Genomic DNA, 20,898 nt, shown 5'->3' with positions numbered 1-20,898 from the left:
TAAGGACAGGTAATAAGCACTCACTGGATTTAAGCACAGCACACTATTTATTAGGCAGTGACGTTTCGGGACATTCACCCCTTCTTCAGACATATATATATATATATATACACAAAAGTCCAGAAACCCAGCACACACTCATTAAACCAGCTCCCAGGGTGCCTGCCAAACGATAATACAAGCAAGCACTCACTGGTGTTTTAAACAAAGCATGTAGTGAACGTTTTTGGGTCGTAGCTGAGGACGGGCTACGGACCGAAAACGTTCACTACATGCTTTGTGCACAGTAAAACTCTGCTTTGTTTAAAACACCAGTGAGTGCTTGCTTCTTTTGGATTGTGGTCTATATATAAATATATATACATATCTCGCTATAAATAGATATATCTGTCCAAAAATCATTACATATATAGAAAAATATTTATTTAGACTTAAATAGAACATATTTCGTTGTGCGAAAACATTTTTGCAATATAAAATATTTGCATTTCCATGTAGACTTTTCGAGGAGAATACGTCATGGGTTTTGTGCAACATATTAGGTTTTTTTTTTCTTTCTTTTTTCTATTTGTCTACTCCATTGACTTCTATGGGGAATACGTGAAAGCACACGCGATTTCGCAGTTTGCATTATGCGGTTTAACGTGTGCGCAAAATAAGTTATTTCTCAACTTGTAATAGCTGCGCAACCCCAAATGCAAAAAAGTCATAATGCGTGCAGTTTTCTCAACTGATTTGCTGCACGACTTGTAATCTTGCCCTATGGAAGCAGTGTTTGCTAGAGTATATCAAATTGATACAAGCATTGTTGCAAACACTGCTGCAATAGAGTGCTAACAAAACTCCTATGAGCTTACCTATGTTTACTCTTCAATAAAGGTTAACAAAATAACAAAGCATATTTAATAATAGAAGTAAAAGTATAAAGTTTTTTAAAATGTCATACTCTATCTGGATTATCAAAATTTAATTTTACGTTTGTGTCCCTTTAAGTGACTCCATAGTATGCTCATTTACGATGTAGTTGTCAGCTATACAATAGGACACATTCTTTTTTGGGGGAGTTACTGGCAATAGTCAAGATGCGGGTTACTTAAAGGGACAGTAAAGTCAAAAATTCAACTTTCATGATTCCCACAGAGTGCAGTTTTAAAGAACTTTCCAAATGATTTCTTGTTTCATTCACTTATTCCTTCTTTCACATTTATTTGTTGCGTGACTAATACCTAGGTATGGTAAGGAGCAGCAATACAGTACTGCAAGCTAGTTGCTGATTGGTGGCTACTAGATATGCATTCGGCTATTTTGTTAGCACACGGATGCAGAATAAGGCGGTCGCTAGTGGCTTTTGATTCTTTTCTGAGCCAGATTTCAACTTGTAAATGTGCAACATACTAAGATCTGTGCAAGTCTATATCTTAGTGTGTAGCACTTTCACAAGATGAAATCTGGCGCTGAAAAGAGCAGAATGTCACTAGCGTCCGCCTTCTTCTGCATTAGTGTGCTAACGAAATAGCCGAATGCACATCTAGCGGCTACACACATGTGCCTTTTACCATTAGATCACCTGATTTGTTCAGCTAGCTTCCAGTAATCTATTGCTGCTTATTCAACAAACAATACCAAGGGAATTAAGCCAATTTGATAATATAAGTAAATTGTTATTTAAACAAGTATGTTCGAACAGAATGATGATTGAAAAAAAAAAAAAAAAGATGGCTTGCAGGCCCCATCCAGCCCATCAAGGGAGTTTGTGTAGCCTCAACACCACAGAGCAGATTAAATACATTAGTAATTTGTTTACAAAAAAAGCTGTTTCACACTTCTTAGATAATTAACCATGTGTATTCTGTACCATATTTTGTAAATTTTAGTAGTTTATATAGTTAAATTAATAAACTATTAGCAACTAATTCCCAGTGCAATTTGTAACTAAAATGTGATTATAATCTGAGCATTTATCTAAACATGTGATATCTTCCAACTGTGTAAACAGACCAGTCCTTGAACATAATATACAGTCAAAAGTTCTAATGCCATAAAACAAAAACAGAGACCAAAACCATAGTTTGAATTGAAGTAAAAGATGCCAGCAGGAATTATACACACTTTACAGCTCTATAAAGTGCGAGTATGATTCCCATTGACGTTGTTTTTTTCAGTTGAATCCCAGAATTGCACTAAGTTTTTGTCTCTGCTTGTCTTTGAGCGCTTCTTAATGTGATGGAATCTATATATCCAAAACTTCTGGAAGTTATCCATTGGAACTTTTGCCTGTGTTAGCTTCAAGAACTGGAATATTTACACAGTGGGAATATATTACATCCTATATAATAAAAGGCCAAGTGTGTTTGTCCGAAGCTGTCATGCGCAGTAGAGACAGCACAAGGACAAACACACCTGACCTTTGAGTTTCCTAGCTGATCTGCGGCAGAAGTGGGCGTGAGCACGTGAATGGTCGTGAAGGGGGCATGGCCGGGCGTGAAGGGGGCGTGGCCGGATGCGGTCGAGATAGAGAGGGGAGAGAGATAGAGAGGGGAGATAGTGAGAGAGAGGGGGGAAAGAGAGAGGGGGAGAGAGAGAGAGCGGAGAGAAAGAGGGGGAGAGAGAGGGGGGGGAGAGAGAGAGGGGGGAGAGAGAGAGGGGGGAGAGAGAGGGGGAGAGTGAGAGAGGGGGGGAGAGAAAGGGGGGAGAGAGAGAGAGGGGGAGAGAGAGGGGGGGAGAGAGAGGGGGAGAGAGGGGGGAGAGAGGGGGGGAGGGGGAGAGAGAGGGGGAGAGAGAGAGGGGGAGAGAGAGAGGGGGGAGAGAGAGAGGGGGGAAAGAGAGAGGGGGAGAGAGAGGGGGGAGAGAGAGAGCAAATGAGAGGGGGGAGAGAGAGCGCAAAAGAGAGGGGGAGAGAGAGCGCAAAAGTGAGGGGGGAACAGAGAGCACAAAAGAGAGGGGGGAACAGAGAGCGCAAAAGAGAGGGGGGAACAGAGAGCGCAAAAGAGGGGGAACAGAGAGCGCAAAAGAGGGGGAGAGAGAGAGCGCAAAAGAGAGGGGTGGAAAGAGAACGCAAAAGAGAGGGGTGGAAAGAGAGCATAAAAGAGAGGGGGGAGAGAGAGCACAAAAGAGAGGGGGGAGAGAGAACGCAAAAGAGATGGGGGGGAGAGAGAGCGCAAAGGAGAGGTGGGGAGAGAGAGTGCAAAAGAGAGGGGGGAGAGAGAGCGCAAAAGAAATTGGGGAGAGAGCACAAAAGAGAGGGGGAGAGAGCCCAAAAGAGAGGGGATAGAGATAGGGGGAGAGAGTGCAAAAGAGAGGGGGGAGAGAGAGAGAGCGCAAAAGAGAGGGGGGGGGAGAGAGAGCGCGCAAAAGAGAGGGGGAGAGACAGCTCAAAGGAGAGGGGGGAGAGAGAGAGCAAAAGAGAGGGGGGAGAGAGAGAGCAAAAGAGAGGGGGGAGAGAGAGTGCAAAAGAGAGGGGGAGAGAGAGAGCGCAAAAGAGAGGGGAGAGAGAGAGCTCAAAAGAGAGGGGGAGAGAGAGAGAGAGCAAAAGAGAGGGGGGAGAGAGAGAGAGCAAAAGAGAGGGGGAGGGAGATAGCGCAAGGGGTGGGTGTACTGCAAAAAATGGCCCATGTGAACAGGCTCTAGGACTAGTGTTTTTATAAAAGGAATAGGTACATTTGAGGTCTTTGAGTTCACAATATAAGATTCCAACATCAAACTTGATTGCTGTTCATGTCTATCTGAACAGTGACTCCTTCAACGGGGGCATTACCCTTCTTGCCCTTGATGCATATAGTGGGTAGTCTTCACAAAGAAGTCTGTCAGCAGCATGTCCCATTTTCTGCCCAATATTGCTTACCAACATGATCCACTCCTTTAGGGCAAGATGAGATAATACATGTTGTGAATTTGATTCCATAGAACAGTACTTGTTCATGGATTTTGTCTCAACACTACCTGCAAATTTTAAACCCTTAATGCCCCTGGCAAGTGTTAGTTTAACACTTGCTTGAAAAATTAAATCACGCAAGCGTCGAAGCGATCACGTGATTTCAAGGCTAGGATCAGATCATTGGGGACCGACTGCCTACGATGTTGGCCACGACCCCAGTCTGATTTCCCATTAAACAAAAGGAGATGGCTGTAGGAATCCAAAATATTTAGGCCGTTCCATGCAACGCTAAGGGCTTTAAAGCCTTGCGCTTTTAGGACAGCATGGAACGTCCTGAGGGCGTGAAGGGGATAACATAGCCCAGACCACTCGCTTACATACAACAAACTAGTCTACTATGGGTGCTATATTTAGAGGTTAGGGGACATTCCAGTCAAAATGAAAATGCACACAGACACAGATTAATGCTTCTAACATAAGTAATCACTGTTTAGAGTTAACATTTTTTGGAATTTCTGATGCTGCATGTGCTCATTTTCAGAGAAAAAAATATGCATTGCTTTGCTCCCAAAAATCCCTTTTATTTTCAGATTTCTCCTATAGATTAACCATTTAATTTTCACCTTCAAGTTTCTTCACCAAGATCACTTTCCCCATAACTCTGGCTACTATTGGATTGTTATTTCCCAATAATTCCTCCCAATGTATTCCCCTCCCCCCTTTGCAGGTGTGATGCAAGACTGCAACTAATATATCAGTTTTATTTAACCACTCATTCCTAAACCCTATCTGCCACTTCAGAGATTGCAAATTCTAAAAAAAAAATAATAAAAAAAAAATCACACCATGTGACTGACAAGTCCTGCTCTTGTGCAATTTGTTGTGCAAGAGCGGATGGCAGCAGTGCACGAATATCAGTTGCGCACTTTCAAACACGAGGAGTTATTTGTCCTGCAATTGGTGATCTTTGGCAGGCACGTTCACTATCCGTGTGAACACGGGACAATGATAAACCTACTCCATAAGATTGTAATCATACAGCTATCCCCCTAAATGTACTACCCTAGCCACACATCTACTAGTCCTGACCTGGCTCAAAATACATCCACTAAGTTGTTATGGAGTTACAGACATCTATATTTCTTGAAAATATATATATAGCATTAAAATAAAGCATAGAAAAAAAAAAATAAAACCTGCTGCTTTTTATCTGTTCAGTGCTATAACCACCTGACATTTATGTATAAGGCGATAAGCTCAAGCTGTATACACAGTCCGTGAAATTCAGGGCACAGAGGGCAAAGTTTCAGTTCAGGGCAAAATATCAATGGAATGGACGGCTTCAAAGTATGACAGTGCGCACGCGCAGAAGAACCGTCGTAGCTGACTAGCTGTGAATAGTAAGACATCACAGGAAGCTATTCCAAAAGGAGACCGTAATCTGATTCTGAATCGTCTTGCAGGCGCAGCGCGTTCACACAGAGCACGCTGCTTCGAAACCTCCGTCTGCTCCTTACTTTTTCATCCTCCACTTTGTGCACTGCTAGAGCTCGCACCATGCCTCCCACCTTCAAGCACCAAGGCAATGAGGGTAATTTGTGATATGTGATTGTATAACACTGTGCTCGTGTAACAAAGCTGTAGCTTGCATCAGGCATTGCCTCTAGTGGGCTGACTTACGTGTTTAACTTTTTGGCAGTATACTGTCAGACTACTGTAGGGTTACATAATACAGTAGTACTTTTGGGCTGGTTGACTGGCATTCAGGATACAGTGTGGGCAGCAAGTGTTTAGTTATTTGTAAAATGAATTTGTTCTTTTTCTGCTCATTCATGCAATTGTGCGACCGTGTTAGGTCTGTTGCACAGTTATGGTGTCTTGTGCATACAGAAAGTACATTACATAAGCTGATTACATGTTCAATAGAAATGTGTTTCTTTGGGCTATTATATGATTGGCTAGTTCTCAAGTTTCAAACTGCTGTGTCTCACACAAATTACTTCAATTAATTGGAGCTGTCAAATTGTTTTTGTCTAATATAAAGACATACTACTGACAACGTTGCCCCTCCTGTATGTATGTATGTGTGTTAAAGTTTCCCTTGGAGTGCGCTCGTTTTTCCTGTGTATGTGTATATGTATATATATATATATATATATATATAACACACTGCAACCTGTCAGAAATGACAAAAACAAAACAGTGCATACAAATAGTATCATCAAATGCCTTTTTGCATATATTTGGCAAAAATAAAATAAAAATAATAATTAGTGAATGTCTTTACAGTTGGAACTATATCCCAGTTGCACAGATTGTTAGATGTGCCATAAATAAATCACTCAGCTGGAGTGTTAGAACAAGTTTTAGGTGTGCACACACAGGTGTGAAAACATACTGGTGTAGTAATATGCTTCTGTGCTATTACTGTAGATCAACTAACACTAAAATAGTGCAGTTTAAAGTGAATGTAAAGTTTGTGGAATGGGTGCCCGGTTTTTAAAAATCCTATTAACAGGGGCACTTTCATTCATCAAACTTACATTTCACTGGTTTTGTTAAAATACTTACCTTTTCTTCTTGAAAGCCGCTCCAGTGCTTCTCCAGCCCGTCGCAAGCCTCTTCATACGTCAGCAACGACGATTCTGGCCTTCCTGCAATCACGGCTCCCCCCTGGGGGAATCATTGCTTAAAGGGACAGCCCCGATTGGAGGAAGGCCGGAATCGTCATTTCTGACGTAGGAAGAGGCTTGCGCTGGAGCGGCTTTCACAAAGAAAAGGTAAGTATTTTAACAAAGCAAGTGAAATGTAAAGTTTAATGAATGAAAGTGCCCCTGTTTTTAATATGATTATTAAAAACCGGGCACTGGTTCATCAAAATTTACATTCACTTTAACAATATTAATGCCTTTTAAAAGGACATAAACCCCATACCGTTTTAAACAACTTTCCAATTTACTTATACTATTAAATTATCTTTATTCTTTTTGATGGAGCAGCAATACACTACTGGGTGCACTACTTTGGGTGAGCCAATGACAAGAGGAATATATATCAACAAATCAATCAACATCTAGCTCCCAGTAGTGCATTGCTGCTTCTGAACCTTCCTAGTTAATGCTTTTCATCAATGGATACCATAAAATTAAACAAATGAGATAATATAAGTAAATTGGAATTGTTATTTTTTTAAATTGCGTGCTGTGCGAATCAGGAAACATAAATAATTTTGACTTTACTATCCCTTTAAGATCACCAGGTACATTCACTAGTAAAAATAGGCATAATATCAAGGAAGAGGGAGGCAATGAGGAAAAACATACATATCCGCACATTTCAGGTCTAAATTTTTATTTTTTTATCATACGATTTTTCAGTATGCCTCCCGTTTACTTATTTATTTTTTTCTAACACTGTAACCCACATGAATACATGCTATGCATTTTAATTTAAAATATATATAACAAACAAATTAGTGGTATGCTTTTAACTGGAATAAAGTAACGGGAAGATTGTTAATTCCGATTATCCTATTTTCATGACAGAATAATCTAGATTTTATTAAAGAGACAGAGACGAGTATTTTGCATTACCTTTCACTTTACTACTCAGACGGCAATTTAAAGAAAAAACATTTGAATATTAACAGAAAAAATATAACAATGAATACATAGTTGAGACCAATGAGAACTGACCTTTAGTGGTCAGAGATAGTAAGGACCATTCAGATGAGTCCTAGCAACCATATAGAGTCCAGAAAGTAGCAAAACCTCCTCTTTTCTCACTCAAGCGAAGAAAACACAAATCATTCCCAAAGAATAAAAACAGGAACAGTCCCGAAATAACAATCCAGAACAATATGAAGAACTTTGATGAATCAAAAGGTAGATTGAAGAAAAACTGCATACTCTTCCAGGAAGAAAAAGACTTGCCAGGCGAAACTGTAAAACTTGATTGAAGAACACCTTTTGAAGAATCAAATTTTCTAGACGAACTCTTAAAATCCTGTAGAGGAAGGATTTGGTACTGAAAAAACAATAAAGAGTTATTAGAATTACATAAATACTTTTCTTATAAACTTAGGGAAGGGAACATATCAAATAGTGGAGGGAAAATACACGTCTCTGTCTCTTTAATAAAATCTAGATTATTCCGTCATGAAAATAGGATAATCGGAATTTTATTACAAGAACAGACTCCTATTTTGCAAGTTTAAAGCAAAATAAAAATAAATACAATAACAATTAGTTTATAATACACGTTGTTGAGGAATAGTTAATAGGTTTGAAATAAAATTGTCTGAAAGTTTTGTCATCGGACCAATCTACAGCATTTAAAATATCCTGTAAAGAAACAGATTTAGAAAAAGCTTTAGAAGCTGAAGATCTTCGAATAGAGTGAGAAGAAAAAATATCATCTACACCAGCTTCCAACATAACATTTTTGACCCATCTACTAATAGTAGGTGAAGAAACTGGTAAGTGAGGAGAAACAAAAGAAATTAAAGGGACAGTTCACCCAAAAATTTTCTCCCCTTTAAATTATTCCCAATGGTCCTTTTAACCTGCTAGAGTGTAATAAATTGGTTACAAGTAGCTCCTTTACTCCCTTTTCAGCATTTGAATTTGATTTAGCCTGTGGTATCGCCACCTATACTGAACAAATTAATACTGGAGTATAGGCTATTGAATAGCCTAAGTATACACAGCCAGCAGAAGAGATTACACTCTCAGTGGGATGCAGGATAGTTAAGTAATGAAATTATCATTTTCCATTGTTCTCTCTATGTATTGAGCTTTGGTGTTCCAGCCAAATAAAAGATAAGGAAGCAAGTCTGTTTACACAAACTTAGAACATAATGATATCTGATATCACCTTTAAGTTCAACCCATTGTAATAGGCTGTGGTTTCAAAGCACAAAATCAGCTACTTCATATACACAAATAAGCATGAAAATGGAATTTCTCAAATATTTTATACTCTGCAGTTGGTATGATAAGTCATTTAAAATATATTAATGGAAAAACAATTTTACAGTGTACTGTCCCTTTAAGAGTTGCTTAGAAGAAGATCTCAAATGAGCCGTTCTGGATTCATACTCTTTAAGACAAAGAACTATACAGAGTTTTGGTTGTTCAAAAAAGTAGGGATACAAAATAGAAGAAGACAGAGTTTTAGTTCTACGAGATAAAGTAAAAATTACTCCTTGAGGAGAAAACATTTTTGAATCAATAGCACGAACATCTGAAACTCTTTTACAGGATAGTAAACATAAGATTTGCAAAGTTGTTTTAATGATAATTTATCATTCTCTGGCCATTTTTGGAAAAGAGAAGATTACCAAATCTACATCCCAAAAAGAGGAATATTTAGGAGTAGGGGGTCTCTTGAGACAAATGGATTTTAATAATTTACAAATAGTAGGATTTTGACCAATGGGAAGATTATCAAAGAATTCATGACTAGCTGAAATAGCTGATCTAGCCACATTGATGGATCTATAAGCTAGACCTTCAACAAAAAGGGAAGATAAATAATTATTTCTTTTAAAGGTGCTGGACCGGGATCCAAATGTTTGTTACCGCACCAGCTAGACCACTTAATCCAAGCGGAAATATAACACTTTTTGGTTCCAGGGGCCCAAGAGTCTTGGAGGAGGAGTATAGCTTGCTCCAAAAGTCCATTGCAAGACCAGGATCCCCTGAAATCGTCCAAGCTAGAAGCTGGAGATTGCCTTGAAGTACTAAGGTGTGAAATTCTCCGCCTGGATCTGTAAGCAGATCTGGAATACTGGGAAGAAGAATTGGAGGAAGGAAGGACATTTCCAGAAGATATGGGTACCACACTTGATTCGGCCAAAGTGGAGTCATGATCAGAAGGGAAATCTGATGTCTCTTGACAAATAAGAGTCCGAATAATCATTGAAAATGGAGGAAATGCAAATGCTCCTTAAGGAGGCCATTGTTGGAGAAAAGCATCTATTGCTAGAGTTTCTGGGTCTGGTTTCCAACTGAAAAAGGGGTAAATTTGGTGGTTTAACCGAGTCAAAAAAGATCTATTACAAAAGGACCCCTCAATTAAGGAATTTTTTGAAAAGAGAAGGATTCAACATCCAGTCGCTGAAATCCGTAAGGTATCTCGAACCCCAGTCTGCCATTTGATTGTTGAAACCAGGAAGGTATTCTGCTTGAACATTGTTGAGACCAGGCAGGTATTCTGCTTGAACAGATATGTTTTGGGAAAGACAATAATGAATAAAGTCTTTGGTTAAAACCGATAACATTCTTGAAGTTGTTCCACCTAAACGGTTTATATATCGAACAGCTGATATATTGTCCATACGAAGAAGAACCGTAATGGGGTGAGAATGTTTGATAAAACTTTTGATAGCAAAAGCTCCTGCTGACAGTTTATATGAAGATTCTTTTCTGAAAGAGACCATTTTCCTCCCGAAATTTGAGAACCACACCTTGCTCCCCAATCAGAGTTGCTTGCATCTGATTCTATAATAATGTCTGGAGAGCTTCCAAAAATGGCTTTGCCATTCCAAGCTTCTATGTTGATAAGCCACCAATTCAATTCTTCTATAGCTTCTTCTGATAAGTGAATCAGATGTTGATAAGAAAAACCTTTCCTGAGGTAAAATATTTTCAATCTCTGCAACGCTCTGTAATGTAGAGGGGCTGGTAAGATTGCTTGAATGGATGAAGAAAGGAGGACGGAAAGGAAAACATTTCTTGGTTAGGGTATAAGAAATTTCCTTTTTTATCCTTTTTATCTTGTCTAAAGGAAGACTTGGAGAAGCAGAAATAGTATCTATGTTGAAACCTAAGAAAGTTAGGTTTTGGGATGGAATTAAGGCAGATTTCTTGAAATTGATAATAAAACCCAAACTTTGAAGTAAGGAAATAGTAAGAGATGATCTTGAAGAATGGAGGGGGACTGATGAATAAGAAGAATATCGTCTAAGTAAATAATTAGACAAATTCCTCTTTTCCGAAGCCAGGCTATCACGGGTTTTAGAATTTTTGTAAAGACTCAGAGCAGAAGAAAGACCAAAAGGAAGGCATGTAAACTGCCATAAAGTCTCTTTCCAGAGGCATCAGATAATTTCTGAAATTTTAAATGAATGGGAATTGTAAGATAAGCATCTTTCAAATCCAATCTTACAAGCCAGTCGTTGTTTTAAAGACAATCTCTAAAAAGATGTATTCCTTCCATCTTGAAATGATTGTAAATTAGAAAATAATTTAGATCTTTTAAATTTATAACAGGACAATATCTGCCTGCTTTCTTTCGGACTAGAAACATATTGCTTTTGAAAGAATTTTCTGAATTGTGAGCAGTCTGAACTGCATCTTTTGATATCAGGTCTGAAATTTCTTTGTCTAAGAGTAATTGGTCTTTTTGACAAAATTTTATCGGATTGGGTAAGGAACTTTGAAAGGGTGGTTCTATGAATTCTAAATGAAGGCCTGCGACAGTCTGTAAAATCCAATGATCTTGAGATATTTTTTGCCATTCTGAAAGAAAAAGGGCTAATCTGCCACCTATTTTTTGTTGGGAAAAAAGGAATGGAAAAAGAGGTGATTGAACTTACCTTGGAAGGATCTTCTATTGAACCTGGATCTGAAACCTCTGGAAAAACGTAGTCTTGAACATGAGGGGGAAACATTTTTGGTGGGAGGTAGAGGTTGTAACAGTGTTGTGGAAATGAGACCTTGATATGGCTGAATAGCGTCTGGAAAAGAGGTCCCTGCCTTTTCCAGCTTTTGAAAAAACTCTCTGGGATTGGTTTTGCTAAAATATTTTCTGTGTATTATTTTTATTTTTTATTTAATGAATTAAATGTGTTGACATAATTACTAAGCTGTTTGAGGCCAGAGTCACCAAACAGGCCATCAGCCTCAGGACCCATTTCCGTGGAAGCAAAGTCGGTAATCTTAGGGTCGATGCAGCGTAGTACTAACCTTCTGCGCTGAGATGATAATAAAGTGTTAGCGTCACCTAACAAATAAACTGTCCTTTGTAACCACTCCCTTACAGTAATGGGGTCTAATAAATAATTCTCAGAAATAGCATTCTCGGATAATTCAAATAATCTTGTAACGGGCCCTAAGGTATCTAATAATTTATTCTGACAGGATTTTAGAAATCTGTCAGGACCAGATCTAATATTAGACTTTTTTTGTTCCAATAAATTTTAAAAGATTCTGATCAATTTCAGGGGTTAAATGAGTGTTATGGGATAATTCTGGTCTGGGACACTCAGCTTTGAGGGTATTTTTTGTCTTTTTAGATAGAGGTCTTCTAATGTAGAAGTCAATAAACTTAGAGACCCTTTTTTTTTATTTTTTAAAACTTTCTTCTTTTTCTTGGGTTTGGGGGAATCATCAGAGGAAGATGAAAATACATTTAATAAAGTAGTTTGATTTATAAGACTCAAAAGATTCATTATCAGAATCAAATTTTTTTACATCCATTTCAATATTCTCATCATTATTATTGTCAGAAGAATCAGATTCAACTCTAAATTTTCTTTTACGAGAATTTTTGCTTCTTTTATGTATAATATCTGATTCCGCTTCAGAAACAGATGGACTTTCACTTCTGCATTTATGTGCAGGTATGGAAATGTCAGAGCAAAGCTGACGTGACAGATCTTTATTAGATTTTCTTTCTGATGAAAGTTTTTCCCTCAGAATTTATATGCTTTGACTTGCTTAAAGCCTTTTTGTAAACATGACCCTGTATCTCATTAAAATTGTTAATAACAGATTGGAGCTGATCCATCTGTTTCAGAGGTTCAAAAAAACTTAATTAAATTTTGAACATACTTTTCACTTTTTTTTTTTAAAGTTGTTTAGGGTCTTCAGACATTTTAAAATAATAAACTAAATTAAAATAATTAAATAAATTGGCAGTTTTGGATAGGATTCAAACTCCTAATCTTTGGTATTCAAAGCAGTGTACTTAACCACTAGGTTAAAGGCTTGAGACAAAAATTCTTACAGAAAACTGAAATATAACATAAAAGGTGACTAATTTTTTAATAATAATTTTCTATCAGTATTAGGATTCAAACTGGGAACCTTCAGGCACTAAACAGATTGCTAAACCACTGAGCTATTTGATCAGTATGAATATAGAATGAATTTGATACTTATATGAAGTAAAAAATGCAGTAAACGTCTAATATGTAACAGTCATAAAACTACTTTTGTTATAAACAAGTGAGTAATATGTTGCAATTTGCTAATGTACAGTGTAGCGATACTTGTCTTATAGGGAAGGAGATGAGGTATCGAGTGAGGAGGGCGGGAAATTACAAGTGCATAGAGGCACGTAAAATGGAGGTGTGGCCAGACAGTCAAGAGGAAAACAAAATGGAGGACGCCACAAACACGGAGCTAAGACGCTCCAGAGAGAAAAGGCAGGCAGGTAATAGAACAGACTTTCAGAAAGGAGACCTACGAACGGACCTCTAGAATGAAAGAGGCAATAGGAAATTGAAACGAAAAACGGACATGAAAAAACAAAGTATTAAAATATGATAACTGAAACTAGGCAAAACGAAGTATGGACAAAATACACAGAAGACAAATATACAAAACAAAACAAACTCAAATGGGAAACAATTAAATAAACAAATAGAGAAACAAACAATACAAAATTTTAAGCAACACAAAATCAATAAATTAAATAACTAAAATAAACAATGACAACAATAAAATAAATAATAATAATTAAAACAAATAATAAGAACAAGTGTTCAATAAAACATATAAATAAGCAATTTGAACTTAACTCCTGAGCAGCAAAGAGAAAAGAGGAGGTTTTGCTACTTCCTGGACTCTATATGGTTACTATGACTCATCTGATTGGTCCTTACTATCTCTGACCACTAAAGGACTGTTCTCATTGGTCTCAACTATGTATTCATTGTTTTTTTTTTTAATTTTTATTAGTGAAAAATAGATAAACAGTACAAAATAGATTCAGAATAGGATACCCATAAGTATCCAAAAAGTATATACATAATTCTTCATAAATACAAGTGAGCCCAAGGGGTTTCTTTAGTCAGTTCAATAACGTTATAGCAGGGAGGATATAAAAATGCAAATACTGAGAGAAAAAAAATAAATAAAAAAACAACAAAAAGGTCCCCCCCCCTCATGGAATTGAATATAATATAGTTTCCTCTCACTCCCGCCCCCTACACCAACCTTTTTATAATTGAATATTAAGGATTTGTTCTATGCGGTTAAAGATTTTATCTTGACTTAGAACAAAGTCTCTCCAGATCTTTATATATGAGTTGTCCTTTTTCTCTAATCTATAATCATGCGCTGCCACTAATGCAATATTGATTAGGGCATTTTTTGCTTCCTTGACCGAGGGGACTTGAGGTTTAGTCCAATTAATATACAAACGTTTTCTAAGATTCAGTATAGTAGTTAAGATGAATTTATCTTTATTCCCCCAAGAAATACAGGGGGGCAGTAATATAGAATTAATTGAGAAGATTACTTTAAGGCCTATCATTTGTGAGAGGAAATGAGCCACTTTTTGCCAGAATTGATTAACTTTAGGGCATTCCCATAAGAGGTGGCCCAAACTTGGGTCCCTTAAACAATTAATACATTGATTCTTAACTTTACTATTCCACTTAGCTACCTGCCGCGGGGCGAAGTAGTCTCTATTGAAAATTTTAAATTGAGTTTCTCTTAAGTATGCTGAATGAGATAGAGACAGCGTTGTTTTTAAGTTGCTGGCAAATTGGTTTAAGAGATCCGGAGGATCTAATATCTTTTCCCAGTATAACCTTAGTTGTACAGTATTTGTACAGTATCTGATTGGTCCTTAGTATCTCTGACCACTAAAGAACTGTTCTCATTGGTCTCAACTGTATTCATTGTTATCATATTTATTTTGTTAATATTCAAATGTTTTTTCTTTAAATTGCTGTCTGAGTAGTAAAGTGAAAGGTAATGCAAAATAGGAGTCTCTGTTCTTGTAATAAAATCAGGCTTCATTAGGAACTTTTATTTCTATTGCATGCCTTTTTAATTTGTTATATGCATTCAAATTAGATTTTAATATGGGAACAATGTCGGTGTAAAATCTGCCTATCTTTAAAAAGCTTTTCCTTCCAAATTGCGCATATTCTTGTAGTGTAATCAGTACAGCTGAAAGATTGCTGATCTTTACTATGGGATATATTTATAATTGATTGGACACATGTAATGAACCTGTCCGTGTGAGATTGCAAATTGTGGGGCACATTTATTTTCTGTATTTAGGTCCCCTTGTACAATGCTGCCCCCCTGCTCTTGCAGATACGCTATAACTTACTTTTTTAAAGTGAACGTAAACTTTAACCAATGTGTGCCTTTTTTTTTTTTTTTTTTAAATCCTGTTTAAAAACGGGCACTTCTATTCATAAAAGTTTACATTTTAGCCGTTTTGTTAAAATACTTAATTTTTCTTCTTGCAAAGCCGGAACAGTGCTTCCCCCGGCCGTCGCTTGTCTCTTCTTACGTCAGCAATGACTAATCCGGCTTCCCCCAAGAGCAAACATTGCCTGAGGCCATGCCATGATTGGAGGAAGCCTGAGTCTTCATTTCTGACCTATGAAGAGACAAGATTCTGCTCTTGCAAAAAGAAAAGGTAAGTATTTTAACAAAACAGCAAAAATTTAAACTTTGATGAATGAAAGTGACCCTGTTTTTAATAGGATTTTTAAAAACCGGGCACACATTCCTCAAAGTTTACATTCCCTTTAATGTAGATATGAAATTCAAATGCTCAGCAGCCCACTTCAAAATTCAATTTTCTTTCATGTAATTGGGAAGAGTGCATGAGCTAGTGAAGTATGGGATCTACAATCCTACCAGGAGGGGCAAAGTTTCCCAAACCTCAAAATGCCTATAAATACAATCCTCACCACACCCACAATTCAGTTTTACAAACTTTACCTACCTATGGAGGTGGTGAAGTAAGTTTGTGCTTGATTTCTATTTCTTCTATGATAAACGCTTCTAAGCATTCTGAAGCCCAATTCCTCTGAGTACAGTGTTTGTCAGTGGGATGTGAAGGGAGTATCGCCTATTGATTTTATGGTTTTCCTTGCGGGAAATCTTTTCAAGGGTTCTCTGTTATCGGTCGTAGGGATTAATCTCCTACCTCCCTTTTTAGATCGACGATATACTCTTATATACCATTACCTCTGTTGATACTTTTTCAGTACTGGTTTGGCTATATGTGGATGGGTGTCTTTCGGTAAGTGTTTTCATTATTTAAGACACTCTCAGCTATGGTTTGGCGCTTTATGTATTAATATAAAGTTTTAAATATATGTATTTTACGTATATTTGCCATGAGTCCGGACTATGTATATTTCCTTTTGCAGACTGTCAGTTTCAGTTTGGGAAGCATGTTTAGGAAGTTATTTGTCTTACCTGGGGTATAGTCCTTTTTTCAAATTGACTTTTTTCTTTTAATTTTGCGGGCAAAATTAGGCTCGTGAGGGCGCAAAATGCTGTTATTTATTGCGTAATTCTTGGCGCGAGAATTTTTTTGGCGCGAAGGTACGTCTTTGACACAAGTTCATCATTTCCAGCATCTTGGTTGAATGTAAATTTTGATTCCAAAGTTCCCGGTTTTTAAAAATTCGATTAAAAACAGGGGCACTTTAATTAATCAAAATTTACATTTGACTTGTTGAGAAAAAATACTTGCCTTTTAATCTTGACAGCAGCTCCAGCTTCCTTCGGTCGTCGCAAGATATTTCTGATGTCAGAAATGATGGATAGGTCATCCTCCAATCACGGCTTCCCCTCCCGGGGGAATTGGTGTCTGATTCAATGCCGTGATTGGAGGAAGCCGGATTCATCATTTTAGACCCAGGAAGAGGCTTTGCGACAGGTGGAGGAAGCTGGAGCTGCTGTCAAGATTAAAAGGTAAGGTTTTTTTTGTTTTGTTTCACAGCACAAGTGAAATGTAAATTTTGATGAATTAAAGTGCCCCTGGTTTTTAATCGAATTTTTAAAAACCGGGCACTTTAGCATCAAAATTTACATTCACTTAAACTTCCTTTTGCGTTGTGCGTCATTCTTGGCACCAAAAAATTTAGTTTATTTTTTCACCCCACTACCTATATGCCTCTTGCCTTCTATATGCTCAGAGGGCTGTTTGCATTTTTTCCCATTCCTGAAACTGCCACATAAGGAAATAGTACATTTTGCTTTAATGTTGTTTTTTCTTTTACATTTTGCAAGATGTCTCAGTCTGATCCTGTCTCAGAAGCAACTGTTGGAACCCTTCTGCCTGATCACAGTTCTACCAAAGCTAAGTGTATCTGTTGTAAATTAGCAGAGATTATATCTCCAGCTCTAGTATGTAACAGTTGTCATAAGCTTATTGCACGCAGAAAACGTTTCCATCAGTACTAGTACAGTTTCTGTTGTTCCTTCAACATCTAATGTACATGATATTCCTGTTGATATGAAAAATGATATTGCTGATGCGATACAGAAGGCTTTGTCTGCTATTCCGCCTTCTAATAAACATAAAAGGTCTTTTTTAAAACTTCTCATACAATTGATGACATTTCTAATGACCGACAACATACTGAAATATCCTCCTCTGATGAGGGTCTCTCTGATTCAGAAGATTCTACCTCAGACATTGACACTGACAAATCTACTTATCTTTTCAAGATTGAGTATATTTGTTCCTTGTTAAAAGAAGTGTTGGTTACTTTGGATATTGAGGAGTCTAGTCCTCTTGATATCAAAACTAGTAAACGTTTAAATTATGTTTATAAACCTCCTGTGGTTACTCCTGAGGTTTTTCCAGTTCCTGATGCTATTTCTGATGTGATTGCTAAGGAATGGATTAAAGGGACAGTCTACACCAGAATTTTCATTGTTTTAAAAGGTAGATAATTCCTTTTATTACCCATTCCCCAGTTTTGCATAACCAACACAGTTATATTAATATACTTTTAATCTCTGTGATTATCTTGTATCTAAGCCTCTGCAAACTGCCCCTTTATTTCAGTTCTTTTGACAGACTTGCAGTTTAGCCAATCAGTGCCTGCTCCGAGATAACTTCACGTGTTTGAGCACAGTGTTATCTATATGAAACACGTGAACTAACACCCTCTAGTGGTGAAAAACTGTTAAAATGCATTCTGAAAAGAGTTGGCCTTCAAGGTCTAAGAAATTAGCATATGAACCTCCTAGGTTAAGCTTTCAACTAAGAATACCAAGAGAACAAAGCAAAATTGGTGATAAAAGTAAATTGGAAAATTGTTTAAAATGACAAGCCCTATCTGAATCATGAAAGTTTATTTTGGACTTGACTGTCCCTTTTAAGCCTGGTACTTCTTCCATTCCTCCTTCTAGGTTTAAAAGGTTGTACCCTTTGCCAGCGGCTAGATTAGAGTTTCGGGAAAAAGTCCCCAAAGTTAATGGGGCTATTTCTACTCTTGCCAAACGTACTACTATTCCTATTGAAGACAGTACTTCTTTTAAAGATCCTTTAGATAGGAAACTTGAATCTTATCTAAGGAAAGCTTATTTATTTTCTGGCTATCTTCTCAGGCCTGCCATTTCTATGGCTGATGTTGCGGCTGCATCAACCTTTTGGTTGGATAGCCTAGCGCAACAGGAAACAGATCCTGATTTGTCTAGCATTGTTCGTTTGCTTCAACATGCTAATCATTTTATCTGTGATGCCATTTTTGATATCATCAAAAATTGATGTTAAATCTATGTCTTTAGGGGGGGGGGTTGCCTCAGGATAAAAGATCTAAGGGTAAATCTAAAGCTTTTAATCGTTTTCGTTCTTCTCGACAGATTAAAGAACAGAAAACCAATCCTTCCCCTAAAGACTCTGGTCCCATTTGGAAACCTTCAAGTTGGAATAAATGCAAGCCTTTTTAAGAAACCAAAGCCAGCCCCCAAGTCTGCATGAAGGTGCAGCCCTCGATCCAGTTCAGCTGGTGGAGGGCAAATTGAAATTATTCCAAGATATTTGGACAGATTCTGTTCAAAATCAGTGGATTTAGAGTATTGTCTCTCAAGGGTATCGAATAGGATTCAGAGTAGAGCTGCAACAACTAATCGTCATAATCAATAATAATTGATTATGAAAATAGTTGTCAACGAATCTCATAATCGATTAGTTGGTTTGCAATTAGTTTGTCTGTTCACAACGCTAGCTGCTTCACTCCACTGAACTCCTGCATATGGTATTGTGTTTTATGGTTATGTCCTTAGCCTAAAGGATGTCTACAGACATATACTTTTCACTTTTTCAGGACAGTATAAGTTTGTTTATATTACATCAGGGGATTTGGAACTATGCTTTGCATGATATAGTGCCAAGCTTGTTATTTACACCTAGCCCCTAGATTGATGGGGAGTTAATTAAATTGATATGCACTATTATCTGTTTGCACAATTATAGCGGATTGCTTGCTATTGCTGATTATATGTACTGTATAAATAAATGAGTAAGGCTTTGTCCTGTTATTGATTATATAGTCCTTTTGATTTTGTTGTTTTTATATTTTTAATAAATATGTATGTGTGTGTGTGAAAAAATCTAAATTTTTAAAAAAAAATAAAAAAAATAGTGATTGCGATTTAATCGCGATTTTATTAAAAATTACTATAACACCTTCAATTTTCAATAAAAAGTTTATTTAACACTACAGAATCTTACTGTACATGTTTCTCAATGTCCAATACACTTGGAGCATAAAAATACAAACCACAAAATATTTAAAATAAAATTAGCTAGTGCTACCTGTGCTGTGGTTACATAGATAGTATAAAGTCCCTTTATTTAACAGTACACTACAGAATCTTACTGTACATGTTTCTCAATGTCCAATGCACTCTTGGAGCATAAAAATACAAACCACAAAAAAAAAGTCAGTAAGGCACTATAAAGTATTTGTACAATACTCACTTTATTGCTCACACTTTTGAGCTGTCCCACCGCCACACCACTGCTTGACCACCCCCACACTACTCCCAGATGACTCCTACACACTCTTCAATCTCTTCCAAAATGGCCGTTTTGTGGGCATTCTCAGGTCCGCCCACGGCCGCACACTGGTCTGCCACTCATCCTACCTCTCCGCCTCCGTTTTCAGGACAATCTGAGGATTTTTTTTTAAAATAAAAATTGCGTACTCTTGTGGTTTAAAACCGCATCCGCGATTAATTGTGCAGCCCTAATATATATATATATATCTTATTTTTAGAGCGGGCTAGATATTTTCCGCTAAACTTATAACTGGTTATTTACCATTGCATATAGATATTCAAGATATGTTTTATGTTAGAATGAAGTCGAGGGTTACTTTATTGAGGCCCCTTGCCAAGGGGGAAGTTCTACCTCTTTTCAGTTTTTGTTTTGCTTGATTATAAAACTGTGCTCTGCTGTTTAAAAATTGTACAAACAGTTGTGTTAATGTAAAGTTTTAGTCTGAAGTTTATATTTGTAACACTCAGTATGTGGATTCTAATTTAAAATATAGGGAACAATTGATTCTTTTTTGTATCCGATTAATCGATTATGAAAATAATCGTTAGTTGCAGCCCTAATTCAGAGTAAGACCTCCTGTGAGAAGATTTCTTTTTCTCTCTCTCACGTTCCAGCAAATCCGGCGAAAGCTCAGGCTTTTCTGAAGTGTGTTTCAGATCTAGAGCTTTCAGAGGTAATTATACCAGTTCTATTTCAGGTACAGGGTCTGGGGTTTATTCAAATCTATTCATTGTCCCAAAGAATGAAAATTCTTTCAGACCAGTTCTGGATCTGAAGTTTTTGAATCGTTTTGTAAGAGTACCAACTTTCAAGATGGTGACTATAAGGACTATTCTGCCTTTTTGTTCAGCAAGGTCATTATATGTCCATGATAGGCTTACAGGATGCATATCATCACATTCCAATTCATCCAGACCACTATCGATTTCTGAGATTCTCTTTTCTAAACGAGCATTACC

At 37.2% G+C, this 20,898-nt stretch overlaps 1 protein-coding gene across 2 annotated transcripts in view; it reads left to right on the top strand.

Moving 5' to 3' along the window:
- Positions 1 to 5,285: 5,285 nt before the first annotated feature.
- MTR (5-methyltetrahydrofolate-homocysteine methyltransferase) overlaps positions 5,286 to 20,898 on the top strand; it is a 600,857-nt gene continuing 585,244 nt past the window's right edge. Inside the window, exon 1 of one of the 2 annotated variants that reach the window (XM_053711885.1) lies at positions 5,286 to 5,465. In XM_053711885.1, the coding sequence (XP_053567860.1) occupies positions 5,432 to 5,465 (34 nt within the window). In that variant the 5' untranslated portion in view covers positions 5,286 to 5,431. The remainder of the gene's footprint in view (positions 5,466 to 20,898) is intronic. The other variant, XM_053711884.1, reaches the window with a different exon arrangement.

This window comes from Bombina bombina, chromosome 4 (assembly GCF_027579735.1).
Source record: "Bombina bombina isolate aBomBom1 chromosome 4, aBomBom1.pri, whole genome shotgun sequence".
Classification (NCBI taxonomy): Eukaryota; Metazoa; Chordata; class Amphibia; order Anura; family Bombinatoridae; genus Bombina; species Bombina bombina.
The sequence above is the reverse complement of the archived record's forward strand: the minus strand, read 5'-3'. Positions and strand labels throughout refer to the sequence as shown.